Genomic DNA, 22,500 nt, shown 5'->3' with positions numbered 1-22,500 from the left:
GCTTGCCCCAACATGTCTTCACAAGCAAAGGGGGTTGGCATGGGTGCCTGTCGTACGGTCGCATTGGAGTATTTTACGTGCCACGGCCCCGAGTCGGATAGTGCTTTTTACGTACCACCAGGCCAGGGATCCTGGCTGGTTCAATTCGGTTTCGATTTCGCTTGCTCCAACATGTCTTCGCAAGCATGGGGGGTTGGGATGGGTGTCTGTCGTCGGATGAGGTTCTATATCGACTTCGCTTGCCTCAACCGGTCTTTGTGTCCAAGGGAGGAAAGGCATTCATAAGTGGGCTGGGCTCACTTGTCCTGCCTGGTCTTCTCACGTACAGAATATTTCCAAAGGTCTCGGTCTCTGGTCATTTCCTCAGTGAGGCCTAAAGTTCGAAGGTCGTGCTTCACCACCTCGTCCCAGGTTTTCCTGGGTCTACCTCTTCCACGGGTTCCCTCAACTGCTAGGGATTGGCACTTTCTCACACACCTATCTTCATCCATTCTCGCCACATGACCATACCAGCGCAATCGTCTCTCTTGCACACCACAACTGATGCTTCTTAGGTACAACATTTCTCTCAAGGTGCTAACGCTCTGTCGAGTATGTACACTGACATTACACATCCATCGGAGCATACTGGCTTCATTCCTCACGAGCTTACGCATGTCCTCAGCAGTCACAGCCCATGTTTCGCTGCCATGTAGCATGGCTGTTCGTACACACGCATCATACAGTCTGCCTTTTACTCTGAGCGAGAGGCCTTTAGTCACCAGCAGAGGTAAGAGCTCCCTAAACTTTGCCCAGGCTATTCTTATTCTAGCAGTTACACTTTCAGCGCACCCCACCCACTACTGACTTGGTCACCTAGATAACGGAAGCTATCAACTACTTCTAGTTTTTCCCCCTGGAAAGTGACGGAAGTTGTTTTCTGCAGATTTTCGGAGGTTAATGCTCCCGAGCATCTGCCACATACAAAAACTATCTTCCCAGTTAGCCTACCTTTGACATTGCTGCACCTCTTATGTGTCCATAGCTTACACTGGGTACATCTTATAGAGTTTCTACCTACACCTTTTCTACAGATCGAGCAGGGCCATCTTCCTGAAGATATTTGTGGATTGTCTACCTTTCTACTTATTAGTACTTTGGTTTTAGCTAGGTTGACTCTAAGGCCCCTTGATTCTAAACCCTCCTTCCACACCTGGAACTTCTCCTCCAGTTCTGATAGTGACTCAGCAATAAGAGCAAGGTCGTCAGCGTAGAGGAGCTCCCAGGGACAGCCTGTCTTGAATTCCTCCGTAATTGCCTGGAGTACTATGATAAATAGGAGGGGGCTGAGTACTGAACCCTGGTGGACCCCAACCTCTACTTTGAATTCTTCTGTGTACATGTTGCCAACCCTAACCTTACTTACGGCATCTCTGTACATGGCTTGCACAGTCCTCACCAGCCATTCATCTATCCCTAGTTTCCTCATTGACCACCAGATAAGGGATCGGGGGACCCTATCAAAAGCTTTCTCCATGTCAACGAAAGCCAGGTACAGGGGCTTATCTTTGGCTAGGTATTTCTCCTGCAGCTGCCTTACCAGGAATATAGCATCAGTGGTACTTTTTCCTGGCACGAACCCAAACTGCATCTCATCTAAACTAACTCTCTCTCTGATTAGTTGGGCTATGACCCTCTCCGTAACCTTCATTACTTGATCCAACAGCTTGATACCTCTGTAATTATTTGTATCTAGGGCATCACCTTTACCTTTGTAGCAGTTGACTAGTATGCTGCTGCACCAGTCATTGGGTATGACTCCTTCGTGTATCACCTGGTTGACTATACGGGTGACTAGGTTATAGCCGACACTGCCAGATATTTTGAGCATCTCTGCAGTAATTCCTGATGGGCCTGGGGCTTTCCCTGTCTTCATGCTTCTAATTGCCTTAGCTACCACGGAACTATCAACTCGGATAGCTGGTCCCTCTGTAGGGTCAACATTCGGCAGACTCTCTTTATCCCATTCATTTTCCTCATTCAGTAACCTTTCATAGTGGCGTCTCCAAGCTTCTCTCTTTGCATCCTCATTTAGCGCAAGTGAACCATCCTCCATGCGAACACATTTCTCTCCTACCACATCACGATTCTCTCTCACACTGTCTTGCAACACGAAATACCTCAAGTCTTTCATCCTCACGGCGCAGGACATTGGCAAATTTTCTCTTATCTGCTTCCCCTCTGGCTAGATAGACCTGTCTCCTAGCTTCCCTTCTGGCAGTCTGATACCCTTCCCTGCTACCACCGTTTTTCCAGGCCTTCCAAGCCTGTTTCTTTTGTCTAATAGCCCTGTCAACAATATTGTTCCACCACCACGTTATTTTGGGTCTTAAGGGGACTTTGCACCAGCCACAGATCTGGTCAGCGGCTTTCAGCAGGTTGTCCCTCAGAAACGTCCAGTTGTCTTCTACCCCATGTGTAGCTATACCCCCTTCCACTTCGTCAAAGGCTTCAAGTAACATATCTCTAAATCTCTGTCCATTCGCAGGGGCTTTAAGCTTCCAGACCCTTCTTCTCCATGTTGGTCGTCTTCTAGTCGCCCTCTTAGTCCTGATCCTAAAGTCACTAACTACCAGTCTATGTTGTGGGGTGCATTCTTCGCCTGGGAAGGTTTTGGCATTTTTAAGCAGCCATCTTTCCCTTTTTCTGGCAAGGATGTAGTCGATTTGGCTAGTATGCCGGCCCGATCGGTAGGTGACCAGGTGGCTTGTTGGTTTCCTGAAGTTAGTGTTGCAGACCATAAGACTATTCGCATCGCAGAACTCCAGCAGCCTGGTTCCCTCCTCGTTGCGGGAACCATAACCGTAGCCTCCATGTACGCCATGGAAGCCCCCAGCATGTCGTCCAACATGCCCATTGAAATCACCAGCCACAAAGAGAAGGTCCCTGTCGTTCGTCGATGAGGTGGTCTGCAGTAGGGTGTCATAGAAACTGTCTTTCTGTCCATCGGGTAGCCCTGGCTGAGGGGCATAGGCCGATATAATGGTTGCTAATCTATTATGAAGCACTATTCGAATCTTAAGTATTCTGTCACTTACTCTGATTACCTCAATTACTCTATCTATCCATTTCTCAGCGATAATTATACCCACGCCACCAACCCCGTCAGTGTTCCCTGCCCAGAAAATCTTGTACCTGTGTCCCTTGCCTGTGAAGACCCTAGCAGATCCTCCTCTCCACCTTATTTCTTGCATACAACATACATCAACATATTTCTTGCAGACGTCAAATTGGCATTACCACGAAGAATGTGAGAACACATTTGACATCTATGTTTAGCATATAGGCTGTCCTCTAAATTTTGTGTGTGTGTGTGTGTGTGTGTATGTGTGTATATATATATATATATATACACACATACACACACACACACATATATATATATATGTATGTAATATATATATATATATATATGTATGTATGTAAAATTAATATAAACAGCAGTTTGCAATGTATCACCAAAAAGGAGAATTACAAATATCTCTAAATGTGACTAGGGTGTTAGGAAACACCTACAATGCTACAAATAAGAGCTAAAATGCTCTAATGCTGTAGTCAACACACATAAATGTAAACATATACACTAACAGGGACCTTAATCGTCTGAAAAGTGCTGATCAAGAATTCTCAATACTGTCTACCAAATCTGTTCATGAGAGTTTGGTTGGCTCAAGACTACAGTATATTTTTTTATCGCCCACAAGGGGCTAAACACAGAGGGGACAAACAAGGACAGACAAAGGGATTAAGTCGATGACATTGACCCCAGTGCGTAACTGGTACTTTATTTAATCGACCACGTAAGGATGAAAGGTAAAGTCGACCTCGGCGGAATTTGAACTCAGGTCTTTGCCTTTCATCCTTTCGGGGTCAATGTCATCGACTTAATCCCTTTGTCTGTCTTTGTTTTTCCCCTCTATGTTTAGCTCCTTGTGGGTAGTAAAGAAATCTACTGTAGCCCTGAGCCAACCAAATCTGCTCATGAGGGTTTGGTTGGCTCAGGGCTACAGTAAAAGACACTTGGCCAAGGTGACATACAGTGGGATTGAACCTGAAATTACATGGCTGGGAAGCAAACTTTTTCACCTCACAGCCCTGCCTGCATCTAGGCCTCTGTGTGTGTGTGTGTGTGTGAGTATTACTAGACACAGTAAAAACCAGGCTGATGCTTTGCTGTGATTATTGTTATTCCAGATGTTCGCAGTTGAAATGCTATTAAGATTGATCTTATTAGCAGACATAGCTAAAAGGTCGGCAAAGTATGTAGCAGTAATGTCTGGCCAATCAACTAGACTCATTCCTTACAAACATGTCATCTTGATCCAAAGCTCTCTCTCTCCCTCAGCCTCTGTGTGTGTGTATGTGTATGTCTGTGTGTGTGTGGACTTGTATGTGAAGAGAAGTATCACTCTAATCATCATCATCATCATTTAATGTCCGTTTTCCATGCTAGCATGCATTGGACGGTTTGACCAGGGTCTGGCAAGCCAGGAGGCTGCACCAGGCTCCAGTCTGATCTGGTAGTGTTACTACAGCTGGATGCCCTTCCTAATGCCAACCACTCTGTGAGTCTAGTGGGTGCTTTTTACGTGCCACGATCGGTTGGTGCTTTTTACGTGCCAATCGTGGCCGTTGCCAGCCTTGCCTGGCACATGTGCCGGTGTAATACAAACACATACAATCCCTATACTTGTCCACCAGCCTTTCTATATGCAGACACACACACACACACACATTGTGTAGTGTGTAAGTGTGACACAGGAAAGCTACAGAGTCACACAAAAGTGGAAGAAACTTGCTGTGACACAGAGATGCAGTGCACAGCTTGACAGAAGACATAACCTTACCTTTTTCTGCATTTCAATGTTGGCTGATTGTAGAGTCTCTTTTTCTTCAAGTAGCCGTGGTTCCTGGATGAAGAGAGAGAGGTAGTACTTGTCAAACAGGAATCGAAAATGATGTTGGTACTCTATTCCAAAGCAATTAATTGTAATATTGTTATTTAGCCCCCAACCATGACCAGTAAGCCTTTTATTCAAGTTGTATACAAGACTACTTCAACTTGTGCATTGTGCCCTATGTTTTTTTTCCTTCTTAAAAATAGTAAGACATGATTTGAGGAAGATTTGTCTGCTATTTCTAGCCAATCGAAAGATGTCATTGAGGCTTTCTTGTTGGCTTGTTCTCAGGTGAGATATTGTGGTATTCTCAAATTTTGTGAAGAGTCGTGAGTTCTTCTCCTTTGAGTATCTCTGGATTAGGTTTTGCTGTGGGTCAAGTAAGTCACTCATAAGTCTTTATGACTTGTGTATCTGATTCTTGAACCAACAATTGGGACTCTGAAGGCAGTTGCTCGATCTGTTAGAAACAGCAGTCAAACCTTCCCTAAATCACATATACTTGTTATTAAAATGTCATTTTACCCCCTGGCTGAAATAGAAGTTGAATAAGTCTATAAAAATGACAAATTGCTATATATTTAGATTCAGTATCTCCTCATTTGTGAAGTCAAATGTCCCGAGATCCCATCCTACCATTCCTCCCAATGTCCTGAGATCTCATCCTAGCGCTTCTCTCAATGTCCCAAGCTAAGTACATCCTTCACCATCATTACATGATAACACAGTTACCAAGAATCAGCCTTCACTCAAAATCTCATTGCATTTTTATTCCACTGTTGGCCTACAGATCTACATTCAATACCCACATCTTGCTTCCAAGTGCAACACATCTCAAACTGATTGTCTTTTGCAGAGAAAAAGTGACTCTCTGGACAACAATAGGGGAAGAAGCGCTACGATGAGATCCTAGAATGTTTGACCTCACAAATGAGAAGATACCAGACCAAAACATCTTTTGGCATAGTTTCTACAGATGAATGCCCTTCCTGCACCAACCACTTTACAGAGTGTACTGGGTGCCTTTCATGTGTCACCATCACTTCTAATTTTTAAATAGCACCAGCACTTGTACTTTGGGCTTCTTTCAGTTTCCATCTATCAAATCCTCTCACAAGGCTTTGGTCAGTCTGATGCTATAGTACAGTGGTTCCCAGCCCTTTTATTTAAATGACTTTTCCACACAGACCCCTTTTAATATGTTTATCCTTATGTATGCATATCATCATCGTTTAATGTCTGCTTTCCATGCTAGCATGGGTTGGATGATTTGACTGAGGACTGGCGAACCAGATAGCTGAACTAGGCTCCAATCTTGATCTGGCAGTTTCTACAGTTGGATACCCTTCCTAACACTAACCACTCCAAGAATGTAGTGGGTGCTTTTATGTGCCACCGGCACGAGGGCCAGTCAGAGGCTACTGGCAACGGCCATGCTCAAATGGTGTTTTTTTACATACATGCCCCCTGCATAGGAGCCAGTTCAGCAGCACTGGCAATGACCTCGCTCAGATGTTTCTTCACGTGACACTGGTAACGATCACACTTGAATGGTGCATTTTACGTGCCACTGGCACAGAAGCCGGTTAGCTGCTCTGGCAACGATCATGCTGGGATGGTGCTCTTAGCACTCCACTAGCACGTATATGAAATTCTGAATTTAGTTCATGGACCCCCAGTACTACCTTTGCAGACCACCAGGGATCTGCAGACCTTAGGTTTGGAACCATTGCTATAATAGATGACAGAACCACGTAGTTGAGAAGCAAGTTTCTTACTACATGGCCACACCTGCACCTATATGTAACTATCATTTTGTAGATCTGTCCAACATCCACCATGCCATAAAAGGAAATCCTTTACTCCCAAGTAACAACAATTCCTTGAATTTCTTGCAGCCTTTCTTTAACCTAGCTCCTTTTTTTCTTTCACCACAGTCAAACCCAACTTCAATTAGACACACCCCTCTTCGATGTCCGACCAACCTCTACCATTGAGTTTAAATTATGCTCGACATTTTACAACAATGCTACAGTCTGACCAGAGCTACAAGAATTCTCAAAGTGCCAAACCAAAACTTACCAAACCATCTGTTTGTAGTAAAGCTTTCAGTTCTTCAATTTTACACTGAGCTTCGAAGAGATCCGATTCCAGAGTACGACATAACTATAAGGAGTAGAAGAGAGACAAGTAGAATAGCAGTAGGGTATTGACAGAACAGGGATGATTGGGTAGATTCTGTTGAATGGAAATGGTGGGGTGGATGCTGTTATTGAGTGGAGATGTTGGGGTGGATGCTGTCATTGAGTGGAGATGCTGGGGTGGATGTTGTTGAGTGGAGATGCTGGGTTGGATGTTGTTGAGTGGAGATGCTGGGTTGGATGTTGTTGAGTGGAGATGCTGGGATGGATGTGGTTGAGTGGAGATGTTGGGGTGGATGTTGTTGAGTGGAGATGCTGGGGTGGATGTTGTTGAGTGGAGATGCTGGGGTGGATGTTGTTGAGTGGAGATGCTGGGGTGGATGTTGTTGAGTGGAGATGCTGGGGTGGATGTTGTTGAGTGGAGATGCTGGGGTGGATGTTGTTGAGTGGAGATGCTCGGGTGGATGTTGTTGAGTGGAGATGCTGGGGTGGATGTTGTTGAGTGGAGATGCTGGGGTGGATGTTGTTGAGTGGAGATGCTGGGGTGGATGTTGTTGAATGGAGATGCTGGGGTGGATGTTGTTGAGTGGAGATGCTGGGGTGGATGTTGTTGAATGGAGATGCTGGGGTGGATGTTGTTGAATGGAGATGCTGGGGTGGATGTTGTTGAGTGGAGATGCTGGGATGGATGTTGTTGAGTGGAGATGCTGGGGTGGATGTTGTTGAATGGAGATGCTGGGGTGGATGTTGTGTTGATGTTAGCATCCACAAACTTAAATGCACACACCCACACGAGGCACAATGCACACACACATTCTGCTTGCACACATACACAACAACATGCCCCCCACACACACAAACATACAACACGGTTAATTCAAGAGGTGGGGGTGGTGGTGGTATTAGTGACAGGATGGTGTTGTGCCTTACCTTCAATTCTCGTTCTGGGTCCAATGCACTGGAAGTTTGTGCCTGAAGGAGCGTGTAAGACTTTTTCAGTTCTAAGTGTTCACGCATCAACTGACGGTAGCTACGTTCTATTTCCTCTCGAGCATACTGTGGTGGAAGGGATAAACATGTATTAGAAATGTATTATATGAGATTATATATATATATATATATATACAGAGAGAGAGGGGGGAGTGGGACGATGGTGACAGAGAAAGAAAGGAAGGAAGGTGGAATAGTGAGTAATGATGGAAGGAAGATATTTTTATGTTTGGGAGTGGAGCATGTAACATGGGGTTAAAGGGGAGAATCAGTGGCAGGGGGGAAAGTAGGTGAAAGGGAAGAATGAGAGAAAGAGAGGAGGGGGGGCAAGGGTCAGGCAGAGATGGAGAGAGAATGAAGAGTCACAAATGTGAATGTAGACAGTGTTGACATGTTTGAAGCTGGATACAGTGTGACTGGGTGATGTAAATAAAAATCAGGGGTCCGTACCTCATCCCAAATATCCAGCTGGTTTTCATCTGTACCATTGTCCATGGGTAGAGAGGAGACTGATACTTCGGAGTCAACAGAACAAGCATCATCATCTCCATTGGTGCTGGCACACTGAAACATATAACATGGTTGTAATTTGTAATTAAGACTAGATTAGAGAGAGAGAGAGAGAGTGTGTGTGTGTGTGTTTGTACTGTTCATGCAGTTTTGGCTGCTTTTTCTGAAGGGCTGTAGTGCACCTGATCATTGTATACAATAAGTTCGATATTATTTTTATTTTAAGCATACCAGTTACAAGTTGGTTTCTACAGTCCCCCCCCCCAAAAAAAAATCAATACATATTTATTCAATCTGATATATTTGGATATCACCCATATAAAATTAAACTTGTTTTGTTAAGGGTCATAGATTTCACTGACCACAAAACAGAAATGAAAATGCAAGCAAGAAATCTGATCTTTTTTTTTCTGATGACATTTGATGGGAAAAGCATAATGAAGATTTCTTCGATGTAAGCACAGAAGTCTGGAATTCCAGACTTAATTGGAATTTATATTCCAGATTTAATTCACAATAGGTTCCATACCATTATCGGAGGAATTTATAGTGACTTAACCAAACTATTCAAACATTTTAATGCATAGATTATAGTGAGTAGTGACCTCAATACAGGCAATTTCTTAGACATTGCATTCCACCTTATTAATGCAATATTCCAACCATACTTTAAATACAATGATTCAATATAAAATATAGAAACAAGAACTCCAAACCATTAACTGTGTATGCTTAGTAATTTATCCAACAAGTTGAGCAAACAGAGCAACACAATTTCATATGACAAATATATACAACAATGAACAGGAATCTGGTGTTTTTCTAAGGAACCATTAAATATAGCAAACATAAATGGCACAATGCATGGAAACATTGCAGAAAGTCAATGGGTATTCTACCCTTTTTGACAAATGTAAGAAAAATGAGCAGCAAAACCTTTCGTCATTTTTGTATAAAAAAAAAAAAATGACTGTTTCTACGCATACAAATATAGGAAAATCTTTAATTATAAATTTACAGAAAAGAAGATATTTGTTAATAACTAAATTAATAAAACAATTAAGAATTTAAATCGGATCACAACCAAGTGAGAGCAAAATGCAAGTGTCACACTCTTAAGTGGGCCAAACTTATGGAAACTGCCAGGAAAAATCAGTTAAATAAGCAGCCTGTCATATCCAAAATTAACCAAAATGTTATTGAATATAGGAGTATGATGAAATAGTTTATGGGTTGCCTTAATCAAGAACATTACGAAGAAGATTCGGCACTAGGCTAGCAATGTGCGATTTTCAGAAAATAACAATAGAACCTATATCTTAAGTTGGTAGTTCCTAGACAAGGCATCGGTTTAAATGCAACCAAATTTACTGCACTCTTTGCAACCTGGAAAACCTATCTTGAAATATCAAACTAAAATAGCGAAGAAAATATCCAGAAATAACCCCATTGCTTCACATGTTAAGGTACCAACAGGAGTAACATAAAATTCCAACAGAAAAATGCTATTCCTTTTCGTTTCAGCTTTACTTTAGATATTATTTCAAGTCTAATTAGTAACAATTAGCAATCTCATTTCATCACAAATACTCACACAGAAATCTTAACGATATCCCTGTAGGGAAATATAGAAACCCAACTAGAACACATTTTCTGTTCATTGTCATCACTTATTTTCTCTTACAATTGTACGAGGTGCTTAAGTAGGAATAAGAGAGAGAGAGTAGTCTCCCTTATTCAATAAATAAACTTAGCAAATGACAGCTTGCAGGTCCCCAATTAGAACACAAATAAATAAATTATATATATATATATATATATGTGGAGAGAGTGGGCTTTGTTCAGCACAAGCAATGACCACTTTAAATAAGTCAAAGTGCCAGTTGTTCAGTAAACCATTTTCACTCAATAGCACCGGGGGTTTGGCGCAACGATGTGTGCTTTTTTTTTTTTATTATTGAAGATACACATGCGGTGTCACAAGGCTTAGGAGTTAAGGTTATTACTGAACCCTCATTCATCGTCTTCGATGAGAGAGTCCACCATATATATGTAGGTATGTACATATATAGATGTATATATGCATATATTATATATTATATATATATATATTTTAGTTTCAGCTCAGAGCTGTGGCCATGCTGATGCACTGCTGTTAGAATTCAAAAATATATTATATATTATATTATAATATATATAAATATATATACATGCACATTAAATTATACAAAATAAATATCATATGGATGGGAAAAGCATAATGCAGATTTCTTTGATGTAAGCACAGAAGCCATGGATTCTGTGGAATTCCAAACATAATTGGAATGTATATTCCAGACTTAATTACCATTATCAGAGGAATTTATAGTGACTTAACCAAACTATTCAGAAATTTTTATGTATAGATTATAGCAAGTAGTGACCTCAATACAGGCAATTTCTTAGACATGGCATTCCACTTTATTACTGCAATATTCCAACCATACATTAAATATAATGAAGAGCTCAAATGAAGATGCAGAAGACATACAAACATATAGAGGCAGTTGCCTAAAAAATGATGAAGAATCAAACAACACCAACATAACCAGCCAATGAACAAGAGTAGCTCACTATTGAAACACAGTAAAACAAATAAACAAAAGCATTTATCTATAATGTTATCTTGAAAGAAATAACAAGAAGTTGGATTGTTAAGCATTATCTGAAGAGACATGATGAAACTAATAGTAGTAATGCGCATTGAAAGTATAAGCTTATCTGTCATTTGCGGTGGGCGTGATCGGACAGCTTGTGTCATGCTTTCATTAGTTGTTTTAGATAGGAGGAAACACAGACATTCCTGACTGACTGAAACATCAAGCAACAACTGGATGGCATGAAGGGAGAGCTGCACCAGCAATTGGCCAGAATCCATTTTCAGTAAACTGGTGAAATATGAAATGAAGTGCCTTGCTCAAGGAGAAAATGTAATTCCAAGTCAAAGAATTGGACCCATGACCATTTGATCATGCTCCACATCCTACAACTAGGTCACACACACCTTCATATTTGAAAGAACATTCTGCTAATACACAAACACATATACATACAGTCATATTAAACACTATGTATAGTGAATGGAAAAGAGGAAGGAGTGAAGAGTAGTTATTATCTGTATAGGAGAGAGAGAGAGAGTGACAGCAGATGGCAACAGTGAGTGTAAGAGTGCTGATCAGAGAGAGAGAGAGAACTCTATTAATAAGCACTGTAATGGTGTCAGGACAGAAAGCTATTGATTACAATACTAAATTCATTATCCTCATCAATCAACATCTGTTTTCCAAGCTAGCATGGGCTGAATTGTCTGTTCTGGCATGGTTTCTATGGTGGATGCCCTTCCCAATGTCAACCACATTTTAGAGTGTACTTGGTGCTTTTTACATGGCACCAGCAGAGCTGCCAAGTAGCTTGCAAGGCAAAGACCTCTGGTGTCATTATAAAGGCTTCTGATGTCATAACAATTGGTGAGATGATCATTAAAGGATCTCACAAAGTTGGTGAAAACCCTTTTGGCAAGGGAAGCACGAGAGTTTGCAGGCTGAGCAATATATTGAAAGAGTGCTTGCATCTCAGACAACTGTTTTTGAAGAAGATGTAGTCGTGAGTTAAAAAGCCATCCAGTGTGTTGGGGTGGGGTAGATTGATGATGTATGATATGTAGTGATATAAGGTCATGATAAAGTGAGCAGGGTATCTAAGATGTAACTTGCCAAAAGTCCAAATGAAAGGACCACAATGACCTGAAAGTCTGTAGGGAATAAAATACAACTCACCTTTTCCAAAGATCTTCGTAATCGCTTCTTCATTTTTCTGTGTTGGATTAATTCAATTCTTCTATCTTTTTCCTAAGAAAATAAACAAAAATCAAGAACATTTCAGACTACAACTGTTCCACACAGACATTACACATATAATAGACTTTAGTGGAAATTCTTTTACAGTGGAAATCAAATTTATCAACTCAGAGTTTCATAACTACAGAAAGTAGTTTTATATATCAATCTACCTTTAGTTCAGATAATGTGACTTGCGAAAAATATCAATTCTAATTTTTGGCAGATATTTAACATCATTACTGGAATAAACATGAAATTTAATTTTGCTGTGATAGAGTTAAGCCAAAACAGACACATGTCAAACTTAACGTTGACTTGAAGCAACAAGTTATCTCCCTTTGCATCTCGAGTTCAAATCCTACTTCTGGAAGTTTAAATTTCATTCTCTTGGGACCAAGAAAATACATACCAATTGAATGCATCTTTCATTTACATTTTTTCATCAATGAAGGCAATCATTTAATGTTGGGGCCCAATATGTGATATTTGCATATGTTTGAAAGTAACACTAATTTTAAGGGTGTGACAGTATCACTGCTAAGGATCTGAAGGTTCAATATATTAGGAATATCAAAGAAGTCACAAGTTTTTTATTCTCTCTCTGTCTATTTTCTCTTATTCCTTTCTACTGAAGAGCATAGGCTCGAAATGTAAAAAACTTTCTCACTTTTCTGAGTGTCAAACTAGTACACCTGCTTGTTGTTCATACACACCTGTCTTTGTCTTTCTGTAAATTTCAACTAATATAATATCTGATGTCATCAAAACAGTTTTGGGGATCAAAATTAGTGGGTCTCAGCTCTTTATCTAAAATGGCTGTGAGGTAAGAAGTTTGCTTCCCAACCAGATGGATCCAGGTTCAGTCCCAATGCATGGCATCTTGGGTAAGTGCTTTCTACTATAGCTTCAGGCCAATCAAAGCCTTGTGAATGGACTTGAGATAGAAACTGAAAGAAGCCTGTCATATATGTGTGCGTGTGTGTTTGTCACCTACCACTGCTTGCCAACCGGTGTTGGTGTATTTATATCCAGGTAACTTAGCAGTTCAACAAAAGAGTCCAATAGAATAAGTACCAGGGTTAAAAAAATGCATTGGGGTTGATTTATTCGACTAAAATTCCTCAAGGCAGTGCCCCAGTATGGCCACAGTCTAATGACTGAGACAAGTAAATGATAAAAGATTAAAAAATTGATAGAAACAACTACAGGAGTGGCTTTGTGGTAAGCAGCTTGCTTACCAACCACATGGCTCCGGGTTCAGTCCCACTGCGTGGCACCTTTGGCAAGTGTCTTCTACTATAGCCTCGGCCCGACCAAAGCCTCATGAGTGGATTTGGTAGACCAAAGCTTTGTGAATGGATATGGTAGAGGGAAACTGAAAGAAGCTCATCATGTATATATGTGTGTGTGTGTGTGTGTGAGTATATGTTTGTGTATCTGTGTTTGTCCCCCCCCCCAACATTGCTTGACAACCAATGCTGGTAACTTAGTAGTTTGGCAAAATAGACCGATAGAATAAGTACTAGGATTACAAAGAATAAGTCCTGGGGTCAATTTGCTTGACTAAAGGCGGTGCTCCAGTATAGCCACAGTCAAATGATTGAAACAGGTAAAAAAGTAAGAGATATTATTAGATCCTCTGCTTAATATTATCAGCTTATTATTATTATCAAAATGTGATCACAATAAGCCACTTCCATTGGATTAGGGTTATTAACACTTCATTATGGTGACGGTTTGACATTAACCCTTTGTTGTTGATAAGGATATAAGTAAAGATCCTTTTGAAGCGTATAAATTTCCCACTGGATGGGATGTCAGTCCATTGCAGGATTTCTCACTCTTGCTGGCTGAGTGGACTGGAGCAATGTGAAATGAACTGCTTTGCTCATTAACACATGTCGCCTGATCCAGAAATTGAAACCACAATCTTACCATCACGAGTCCGACACCCTAACCACTAAGCTACAGGCCTCAACCCTTTGTTGTTGCGGGATGCGAAATGGAATGAAAATCAATCAAATTGGATCAGTTGGGCAAGGGTTAATTAACACTTTAATATATTGATGGTTTAACGTGAACCCATCGAGTTCAACTCATCTCATCCCCTTGACTTTGGAGTGTTCTGATTACTATACTACAACATTACCACATCAACAGCAGCAGCACCACCACCACCACCGCCACTACCATGTCATTCTCTCTCTCCCCCTTTCTTTTTTTCATACTACAAACTCCACAACATGATCATCACCACTGTCAGCAACACTGACCACAATGCAATGTGACAAACATAGGAATTTAAAGACAAACTCGAAAATGAAGTTTGTTGCTACTACAACTACTACCGCCACCTCCAAAATATCATTTGTTATTTATTAAAGTTTATAACAAGGTATAAATATTAATGGTACTTTGTGACTTTCATTAATTTCCAACAATTTAGCAAACAGATGGTTGAAATGAGGGAGAGAGTTTAATGTGAAGAGAGGGAGACTATAAAAAGGGAGGTAACTGGGGATGTACTCAGAGAGTAAGGCATACACACACACACACACACACACACACACACACACACACACACACACACTCATGATGGGCTTCTTTCAGTTTCTGTCTACCAAATCCACTGACAAGGCTTCGGTCAGCCTGAGGCTATGGTAGAACACACTTGCCCAAGGGACCATGAAGTGGGACTGAACCCAGAACCATATGGTTGAGAAGCAAACTTCTTACCACACAGAGACACCTGCACTTGCATATTCTCTTCATCTCATTCCTTCTTTTACTTCATTATCAAAATAATTATCGTTAAGGTGGCGAACTGGCAGAATCATTAGCATACCGGGTGAAATGCTTAGCAGTATTTCATCTGCTGCAATGTCCTGAGTTCAAATTCCACCAAGGTCGACTTTGACTTTAATCCTTTCAGGGTCGATGAAATACACACCAGTTATGGCACTGGGATAAATGTCATCGACTCTCCTCCTTCCCACAAATTTCAGGCCTTGAGCCTAGGGTTGAAACGATTCTTACCATCATCATCATCATCATCATTTTTGTCTAGCAACATTCAAACTGTTTCCACACATAGATATGGTAAAAAATCAATCAATAAATCAATGTGGATTTTCTCTTAGATTCCTAGACTTTGTGTGTGTGTGTGTGTGTGTGTGTGTGTGTGTGTGTGTGGTGTGTGTGTGTGTGTGTGTGTATTCACGAGTATAGATGTGTGTGAGTGAGTGTAGTTCGTGTATGCGTGTGTGTGGGGGATCATGACTTATAGAAGCAATTTCATTGGTTCATTGTGATATAAAGAGTCTGACCAGATTTGACCCCTGCTCTCTAACAACAATGCCACCACTACTACCACCTACACCACCACCACCACTACCAACAACAACAGTTACAAGAAACGTTTCAATGATGAAAAGAGAAAATAATGAAATGTTGCATATTTATTGAAAATCTGATAACAAAATATTATTACATTTAAATTAGACTGGAGGCTGGTGGTGGTGGTGGAGGAGGAGGGGTGAGATTATGGTGCTTGTGATGAAGATAAAAGATAACGAAGATGGTGGTGGTGGTGACAGGGAAGGTGGTAGTGATGGTGGTTATGACGATGATGATGATGATCATCATCACAAATCATCATAATCTCCATCATCAGCACCACCACCACCTTCACCATCATTATAAGTGGGTTACCAAGGAAACAAAGTGGAGAAAATAAAATAAAATCCAAAATGTTTTTAAAAAAAGTTATTCAACCACAGACTCTTATTTAGGCTACAGTAAGTAGTAGTAGTAGTAGTAGCAGCAGCTGCTAATGCATAGAATTCAATCCTTCCTCAAGATGGTGAAGCCAAAATTTCTGCAGGAACTGAAAGAGGGGGAAGAAATGTTAAAAAGTCAACAGACAAACAACACCACTTGAACTAATTTTCTCGGCACCCAATTTTGGCACCGAGTTATTCAAGTGGCATCACTTAGCAAACATGGTTGATATTCCAAAACAACTGCCCACTTCACTGAATCATAGCTTCATTCCAGTTTCCTTAACACTAAATAAACATTGAATATGTCAAACATTTGCGTGAGAATCTAGAACTGAGCATGTGTTACAATTATGAGTCAGAAAATATTTATCAGGGTGTCAGGGTATGGAGGGTGTACAACAAAAAATCTAGGACTAGATGGTTTGTGAGTCGGGCAACATTTGAGAAGGATGACAATGGTGTTTAAGAGCAGACTCAGGGTGGATAATACATCAGGGTGAGTCTTAATCACCAAATGGTTTATTATTCAGACAATATTGGTAAAGGATGGTAACCCAGGGTACAGACATGACTTAGCGAGTCTGAGATATGGGACATAAGGGTGTTGAACTTGGGTGGATGATGTATTACTAAGAGATTATAATGTGAGAGGAAGTTGGGTTATTATTGTAGAAGATAAAGTGAGCTGCTTTGAGATATCGCATAACAGCTCAGTTAAGACAAATGGAGGTATATAAGATATTAGAGGACAAGATGAGCAGAGGTAAGAGGTTTGGTCAAAAAGTATCAGGACTGTTGCTATGGTAACAGCTAAAATACACGAAGTGAAGCTCCTTGGCCCAGATTGACCTTGAACTCTTTTGTACACAAACACAAATTTAAAAAGTTCTCGCTCATTTCTGATGTTTATTGCAGTGCTTGGAAGCAAAGTATGTAGAGTATGGTCATTTCAGAACAAGATTGGATTTCAGCTATGCAGGATCTCATTGATTGTGTCAAGGAGGATGAATATTTTTAGAAAATAGTCATAAACAGTTCTATATTTAAGAGATGAGGAATTATTTACATTTGATGGATATTTGACCTCATCTTGTTTGTTGTTAACACAACGTTTTGGCTGAGATACCCTCCAGCCTTCACCAAGTGTCTTGGGGAAATTTTGAACCTGGGTTCTCATTCCTAAGAACCTGGGAAATTTCAAACCTGGGTTCTCATTCCTAAGAACCTGGGAAATTTCAATTCTGGGTTCTCATTCCACGGGCATATGGTGTAATGGTTAAGAGTGTGGGCTACTAACCCCAAGATTCAGAGTTCGATTCCAGGCAGTGACCTGAATAATAATAATAACATCAAAAAATACCTTAGGAATGAGAACCCAAGTTCGAAATTTCCCCCAAGACACCTGATGAAAGCTGGAGGGTATATCAGCTGAAATGTTGTGTTAACAACAAACTAAACGAGGACAAATATCCATCAAATGTAAATAATGTAGTCATAAAAAGGTGAGGAATCGTGGGTCTATGGCTCTGGTCCTAAACAAAACCATGGCTCAGTCTTTGCAGTGAAAGACCCTAGCAAGATTACACGATGTCAAGGAAATCTAAGAGAATACAATGAGGAATATTTGCTCCCTAACCCCAGAAACGAGTCCCAGGAACACTTGCTTCCATCAATGGAAAAGATTCTGGATTAAGTGTGTGGCTTCAGAAGGGGGATTACTTTGAAGGAGATTAAATACCAAACTCATATGGATTATGGTTTCCTTTTTATAGCAAGAGTCCTTGTTACTTTTGATCAGACCTCATACACGAGCAATCAGAATATAAAATGTAATTTTGTAACATAGCTATTTATATCTAAACAATCCTGTCACTTCTGTTTTGAGATGACAAGGAGTGACTTGAGGGAGATTTGACTGCCGTTTCTAACAGATCGATCCATGGTTTAGCGCTTCATCTCACTGACTCGTACTGCATTTCTGTTATTGACATCCAATCACCAGAGGCAACATACAAAATGATAAGCAATGCAATACATTCTCATACAAGGAATTGGCACAATGTTCTATGAATGGCCCATTGGCCACACTATTACTACACAGTCGTAGACAGTATACATAGTGCCATACTATAGAAGGGTAGGCACTATATATATTTTTATTCTATATACAGATCAACAGAAGACTATACATGACTATTTCTATGTTTTATTCACTCCACCATTTTTAGTCTTTGGGCTGTGGCCATGCTGGGGCATCACCATGATCAGTTCTAATCAATGATATCAGCCACAGTATCTAGTCTGGTGTTCAATTTATCAACCTCTGTTTATCCAATGGGTGAGATCAGCTATCAAATGAGGTCCTTTGACAGAGTAACTACAAATAAGGCTTTTGCATCAGCTCACACCCAAAAACACAAGATGGATTTCCATAGTCTTCATCTGACAAATTCCAACCCCAAGATATCGATCAACAAGAAACAGTGGGAAAAGATATTTGTCCATATACATGTGCACCTGTGTACGTGAGTGTATGCGAGTGCACACACACACACACACACACACACCACATGGGGAATCTCATTAAAATGTGTACTCAATACCATAGTAGAGATTAATGATATTTCATTTTGGCTGAATGACCCTCTTGCTACTGAGTTTAGTCTGTAGGGGCACAGGATTCCCAGGGAAATTGACAGGGTTTGCACATTATGTATGTATGTATGTATGTATGTATGTGTGTGTGTGTATATATGCATGTATGTGTGCGTGTATGTGTGTATTTGTATGTGTGTATATAATTAAAGTTTTCTAATTATTACATTCTATAATTAACAAAAAAAGAAAAAAATCCTTTTGGTCATGAATGACCATGCACTAAATGTAGAAAGTTACCCTCTGAGGCACAAGTCTGGGTAAGGTTGTTTATGGAAGACCAGCAGTCACCCAAGTATACCGGCCTCCCCTCTCCATGCCACTGAAGTTATCCAAAGGAAAGGCAAAGGGACCAATACAGCTTGGCACCAATGACACCACAACTCATTTCTACAGCTGAGTGAACTGGGGAAATGTGAAATAAAATGTCTTGCTCAAGAACACAACACACAGCCCTGTCCGGGAATCAAACTCATTACCTCATGACCATGAACCCAACGCTCTAACCACTGAAGCATGTGCCTTAACTATGACTACAAAACTATATAAATGTGTTAAACGCATCAATCCTCCTGTCAGAATTTGCCTGAAGAGCCTGTGTTCCTACTGAGGAATCCCAAAGTAGTAAGAGACTGACTCAACCAAAACAAAATATTATATTCTGTAAAGTGGTTGGTGTTAGGAAGGGCTTCCAACCGCAGGAACTACACCAAAGATAACACTATAGCTTCATGCGGCCCTGTAGCTCACCAGTTCCCCATCAAACCATCCAACTCGTATCTCAGCATGGAAAGCAGACATTAAACGATGATGATGATGATGATGATGTGGTAGGCTTCCATACAGTTTGTCTATAAAATTCCTCCAACCAAACATTGGCTGGCATTAGCTGAAGGTGTCACAGAGTGAGGTCAAACTCAGAAGCATATTGTTCCCAAGCAGATTCCTTCAGCAACCATTGAATAGATTATGGTGTAGCAGCCACTTCACAGCAGAGTCTGTTTCCTATAGAATGGTTTGATAAACAGAATGTGGCAGCAGATAGCAGAACAGACACAGACTGTCTAGAAGAGTGATCAAGGTTGTTTACCAAACTTGGTCAAAGGCACAGAATCCTGCTTACATTAACAATCGCACATCTTGTTTTGGCCTGTCTGATGTGCGTGCGTGCATGTGCGTGTGTGTGAGTAATTCTGGTTGTGTGTGTAGGTGTGTAAGTGCTTTTGAATGTTTATGTAATTTTGACTGTGTGCGTGTGATTGTGTGTGTGTGTGTGCATAGACACGGATGTACATTGTATGTGTATATGTGTAAACTTGAATGTGGATGTGTGTGTGTATAGGGATGGCTGTAGAAAGTATCTAGGTGAATGAGTATGTAGATATGGGTGTAAATAGCGTATGTATGTGTAGACATTGGTGTGTGTGTGTGCGTGTTTAGGCAGATGGTAGATGCTTGTGTGTGTGAATACGTAGACGTGTGTGTATACACCCAAAGATGCAGAAGGCTGTTCATATGTTTCTGAAGTATGGAATCTTTGTCTTCTGTATCTATGTTATACAACGAGTGTATGCGTACTTTACTGTGCCTACTTTACATGTAGGAAGGAAGGAAGACAACAAATATTTTTGGTTACAACTACAGTGTGTAGAAATATATACATGCATATATATATATACACACACACATACACACACACACACATATATATATATATATATAGTCAAACGTCTACAGCTACTACTCCTACTACCACCCCCACCATAACTGATGTACCATTCAGCAATGCATCATTTAAGGCACATGTGTGAGCATATGTGCATGAGACAACAAAAAACAGTTGTGTGTGTGTGTGTGTGAGGCAGAGAAAACAGTCATGTATAAGCTACATGTCTTTCGCATTTAGCTATGTTAACAAACACGGTTAGACACACCTACATGGGAATGTACATCTTATATAACACACACACACACACAATGGAAATTCTAAAGCTCAGATGCACACACACATGTAGAGGGAAGGAGGCCACATCTGTTAAGTAGTATCTACCTGTTGGCAGGGGTAGGTGATGGAGTGGGGGTGGTTTGAATCTATTATCATCCAAAGAAATCTCAATGCGCAGTAATTTCTTACAGAGCTGAACAGCCTCCCACACCCGAACAGACACTCTGCCTCCTCTTCCTCTTCCTTCCCCTCACTCCATTGGTGGTATAAGCTCAGATGAAGGAGGGAGAGTAAGAAAAGGGGGCAAACGGTCTTGTAAAGTGATACTCCCTTCCAGACCCCACCCACCCTGCAGCATGACTGGTGGATTTTTTTTTTAACCTTTTATCTTTTATTTGTTTTAGTCATTACACTGTGGCCATACTGGAGCACTGTCTAGAAGAATTTTTAGTAAACTGAACTGACCACAGTATTTATTTTTTCAAGTTTGGTACTTATGCTGTTAGTCTCTTTTATTGATGGGATTCTTTCAGTTTCCATCTACCAAATTCACTTACCAAGTCTTTGGTAGGCCAAAGGCTATAGTAGAAGACACTTGCCCAAGGTGCCACATAATAGTGGAACTGAACCTGGGACCATGTGGTTGGGAAGCAAGCTTCATAACCACACAGCCATGCCTGAGCATGCCATTGCTGGTGCCACGTGAAAAGCACTTGGTCCACTCTGCAAAGTAGTTGGTGTTAGGAAGGGCATCCAGCCATAAAAACCCTGCCAAAACAGACACAGAGGTCAAACCTATTTCTTTACTACCCACAAGGGGCTAAACACAGAGAGGATAAACAAGGACAGACAGACGGATTAAGTCGATTATATCGACCCCAGTGCATAACTGGTACTTATTTAATCGATCCTGAAAGGATGAAAGGCAAAGTCGACCTCGGCAGAATTTGAACTCAGAACGTAATGGCAGATGAAATACTGCTAAGCATTTTGCCCGGCATGCTAACGATTCTGTCAGCTCCTGTCAAAGCATCCAACCCATGCTAGCATGGAAGGCGGACATTAAATGATGATGATGATGTTTTCCTTGTGAACGAAGGCTAGCAATTCAGAACGTCTCACAGATCACAGTTTGCCCAGGACTGCTGTTCACTATGGCCCTGGGGAGCATGAGGGCCAATTACAGTGGTTGTATACATACAGTGTCAGAACTAGTTTCAGCCAGATGGACTGGGCTACATAATGAGTTTGTTGACCTTGCAAACAGCAGAGTGTTACAGCCTCCAGTTGCTACTTAGAGTGACACCTAGTTTCAGCCAAGTGGACTGAGCTACTTGAGTTAATGAATGTCAATGGCGTTGCAAACAACACAGAGCTGTATAATGTGTGTGTATGTGCATGTAAAAGAGTGGTTAATTAATGCAACCTGATTGAGATGTGATAGAATTGGTGGTGGTGGTAGTGGGGAGAATGAGAGAGAGAGAGAAGCAGAGGAAGATAAAGAGTGTCTCACACACATATATATACACACACACACACACACACACACACACACACACACATCATATATACATGCACCATATATTCAAATACATTATATATACACACCATTTACACATATACATTAAATATTTTTCTATCTTTTTACTTGTTTCAGTCATT

At 40.8% G+C, this 22,500-nt stretch overlaps 1 protein-coding gene across 3 annotated transcripts in view; it reads right to left on the bottom strand.

Moving 5' to 3' along the window:
• Window positions 1-22,500, bottom strand: part of LOC115219141 (protein MLP1 homolog) — a 197,500-nt gene that overhangs the window by 103,538 nt on the left and 71,462 nt on the right. For all 3 annotated transcript variants that reach the window (XM_036508716.1, XM_029789234.2, XM_029789235.2), the window contains exons 4-8: window positions 12,394-12,465; window positions 8,519-8,632; window positions 8,009-8,134; window positions 7,020-7,103; window positions 4,887-4,949 (exon numbers count right to left, since the gene is read on the bottom strand). In XM_036508716.1, coding sequence (XP_036364609.1) covers window positions 4,887-4,949; window positions 7,020-7,103; window positions 8,009-8,134; window positions 8,519-8,632; window positions 12,394-12,465 — 459 coding nt within the window. The remainder of the gene's footprint in view (window positions 1-4,886; window positions 4,950-7,019; window positions 7,104-8,008; window positions 8,135-8,518; window positions 8,633-12,393; window positions 12,466-22,500) is intronic.

This window comes from Octopus sinensis, linkage group LG14 (assembly GCF_006345805.1).
Source record: "Octopus sinensis linkage group LG14, ASM634580v1, whole genome shotgun sequence".
NCBI classification, from domain to species: domain Eukaryota; kingdom Metazoa; phylum Mollusca; class Cephalopoda; order Octopoda; family Octopodidae; genus Octopus; species Octopus sinensis.
This window is presented reverse-complemented; position numbering and strand designations above follow the sequence as displayed.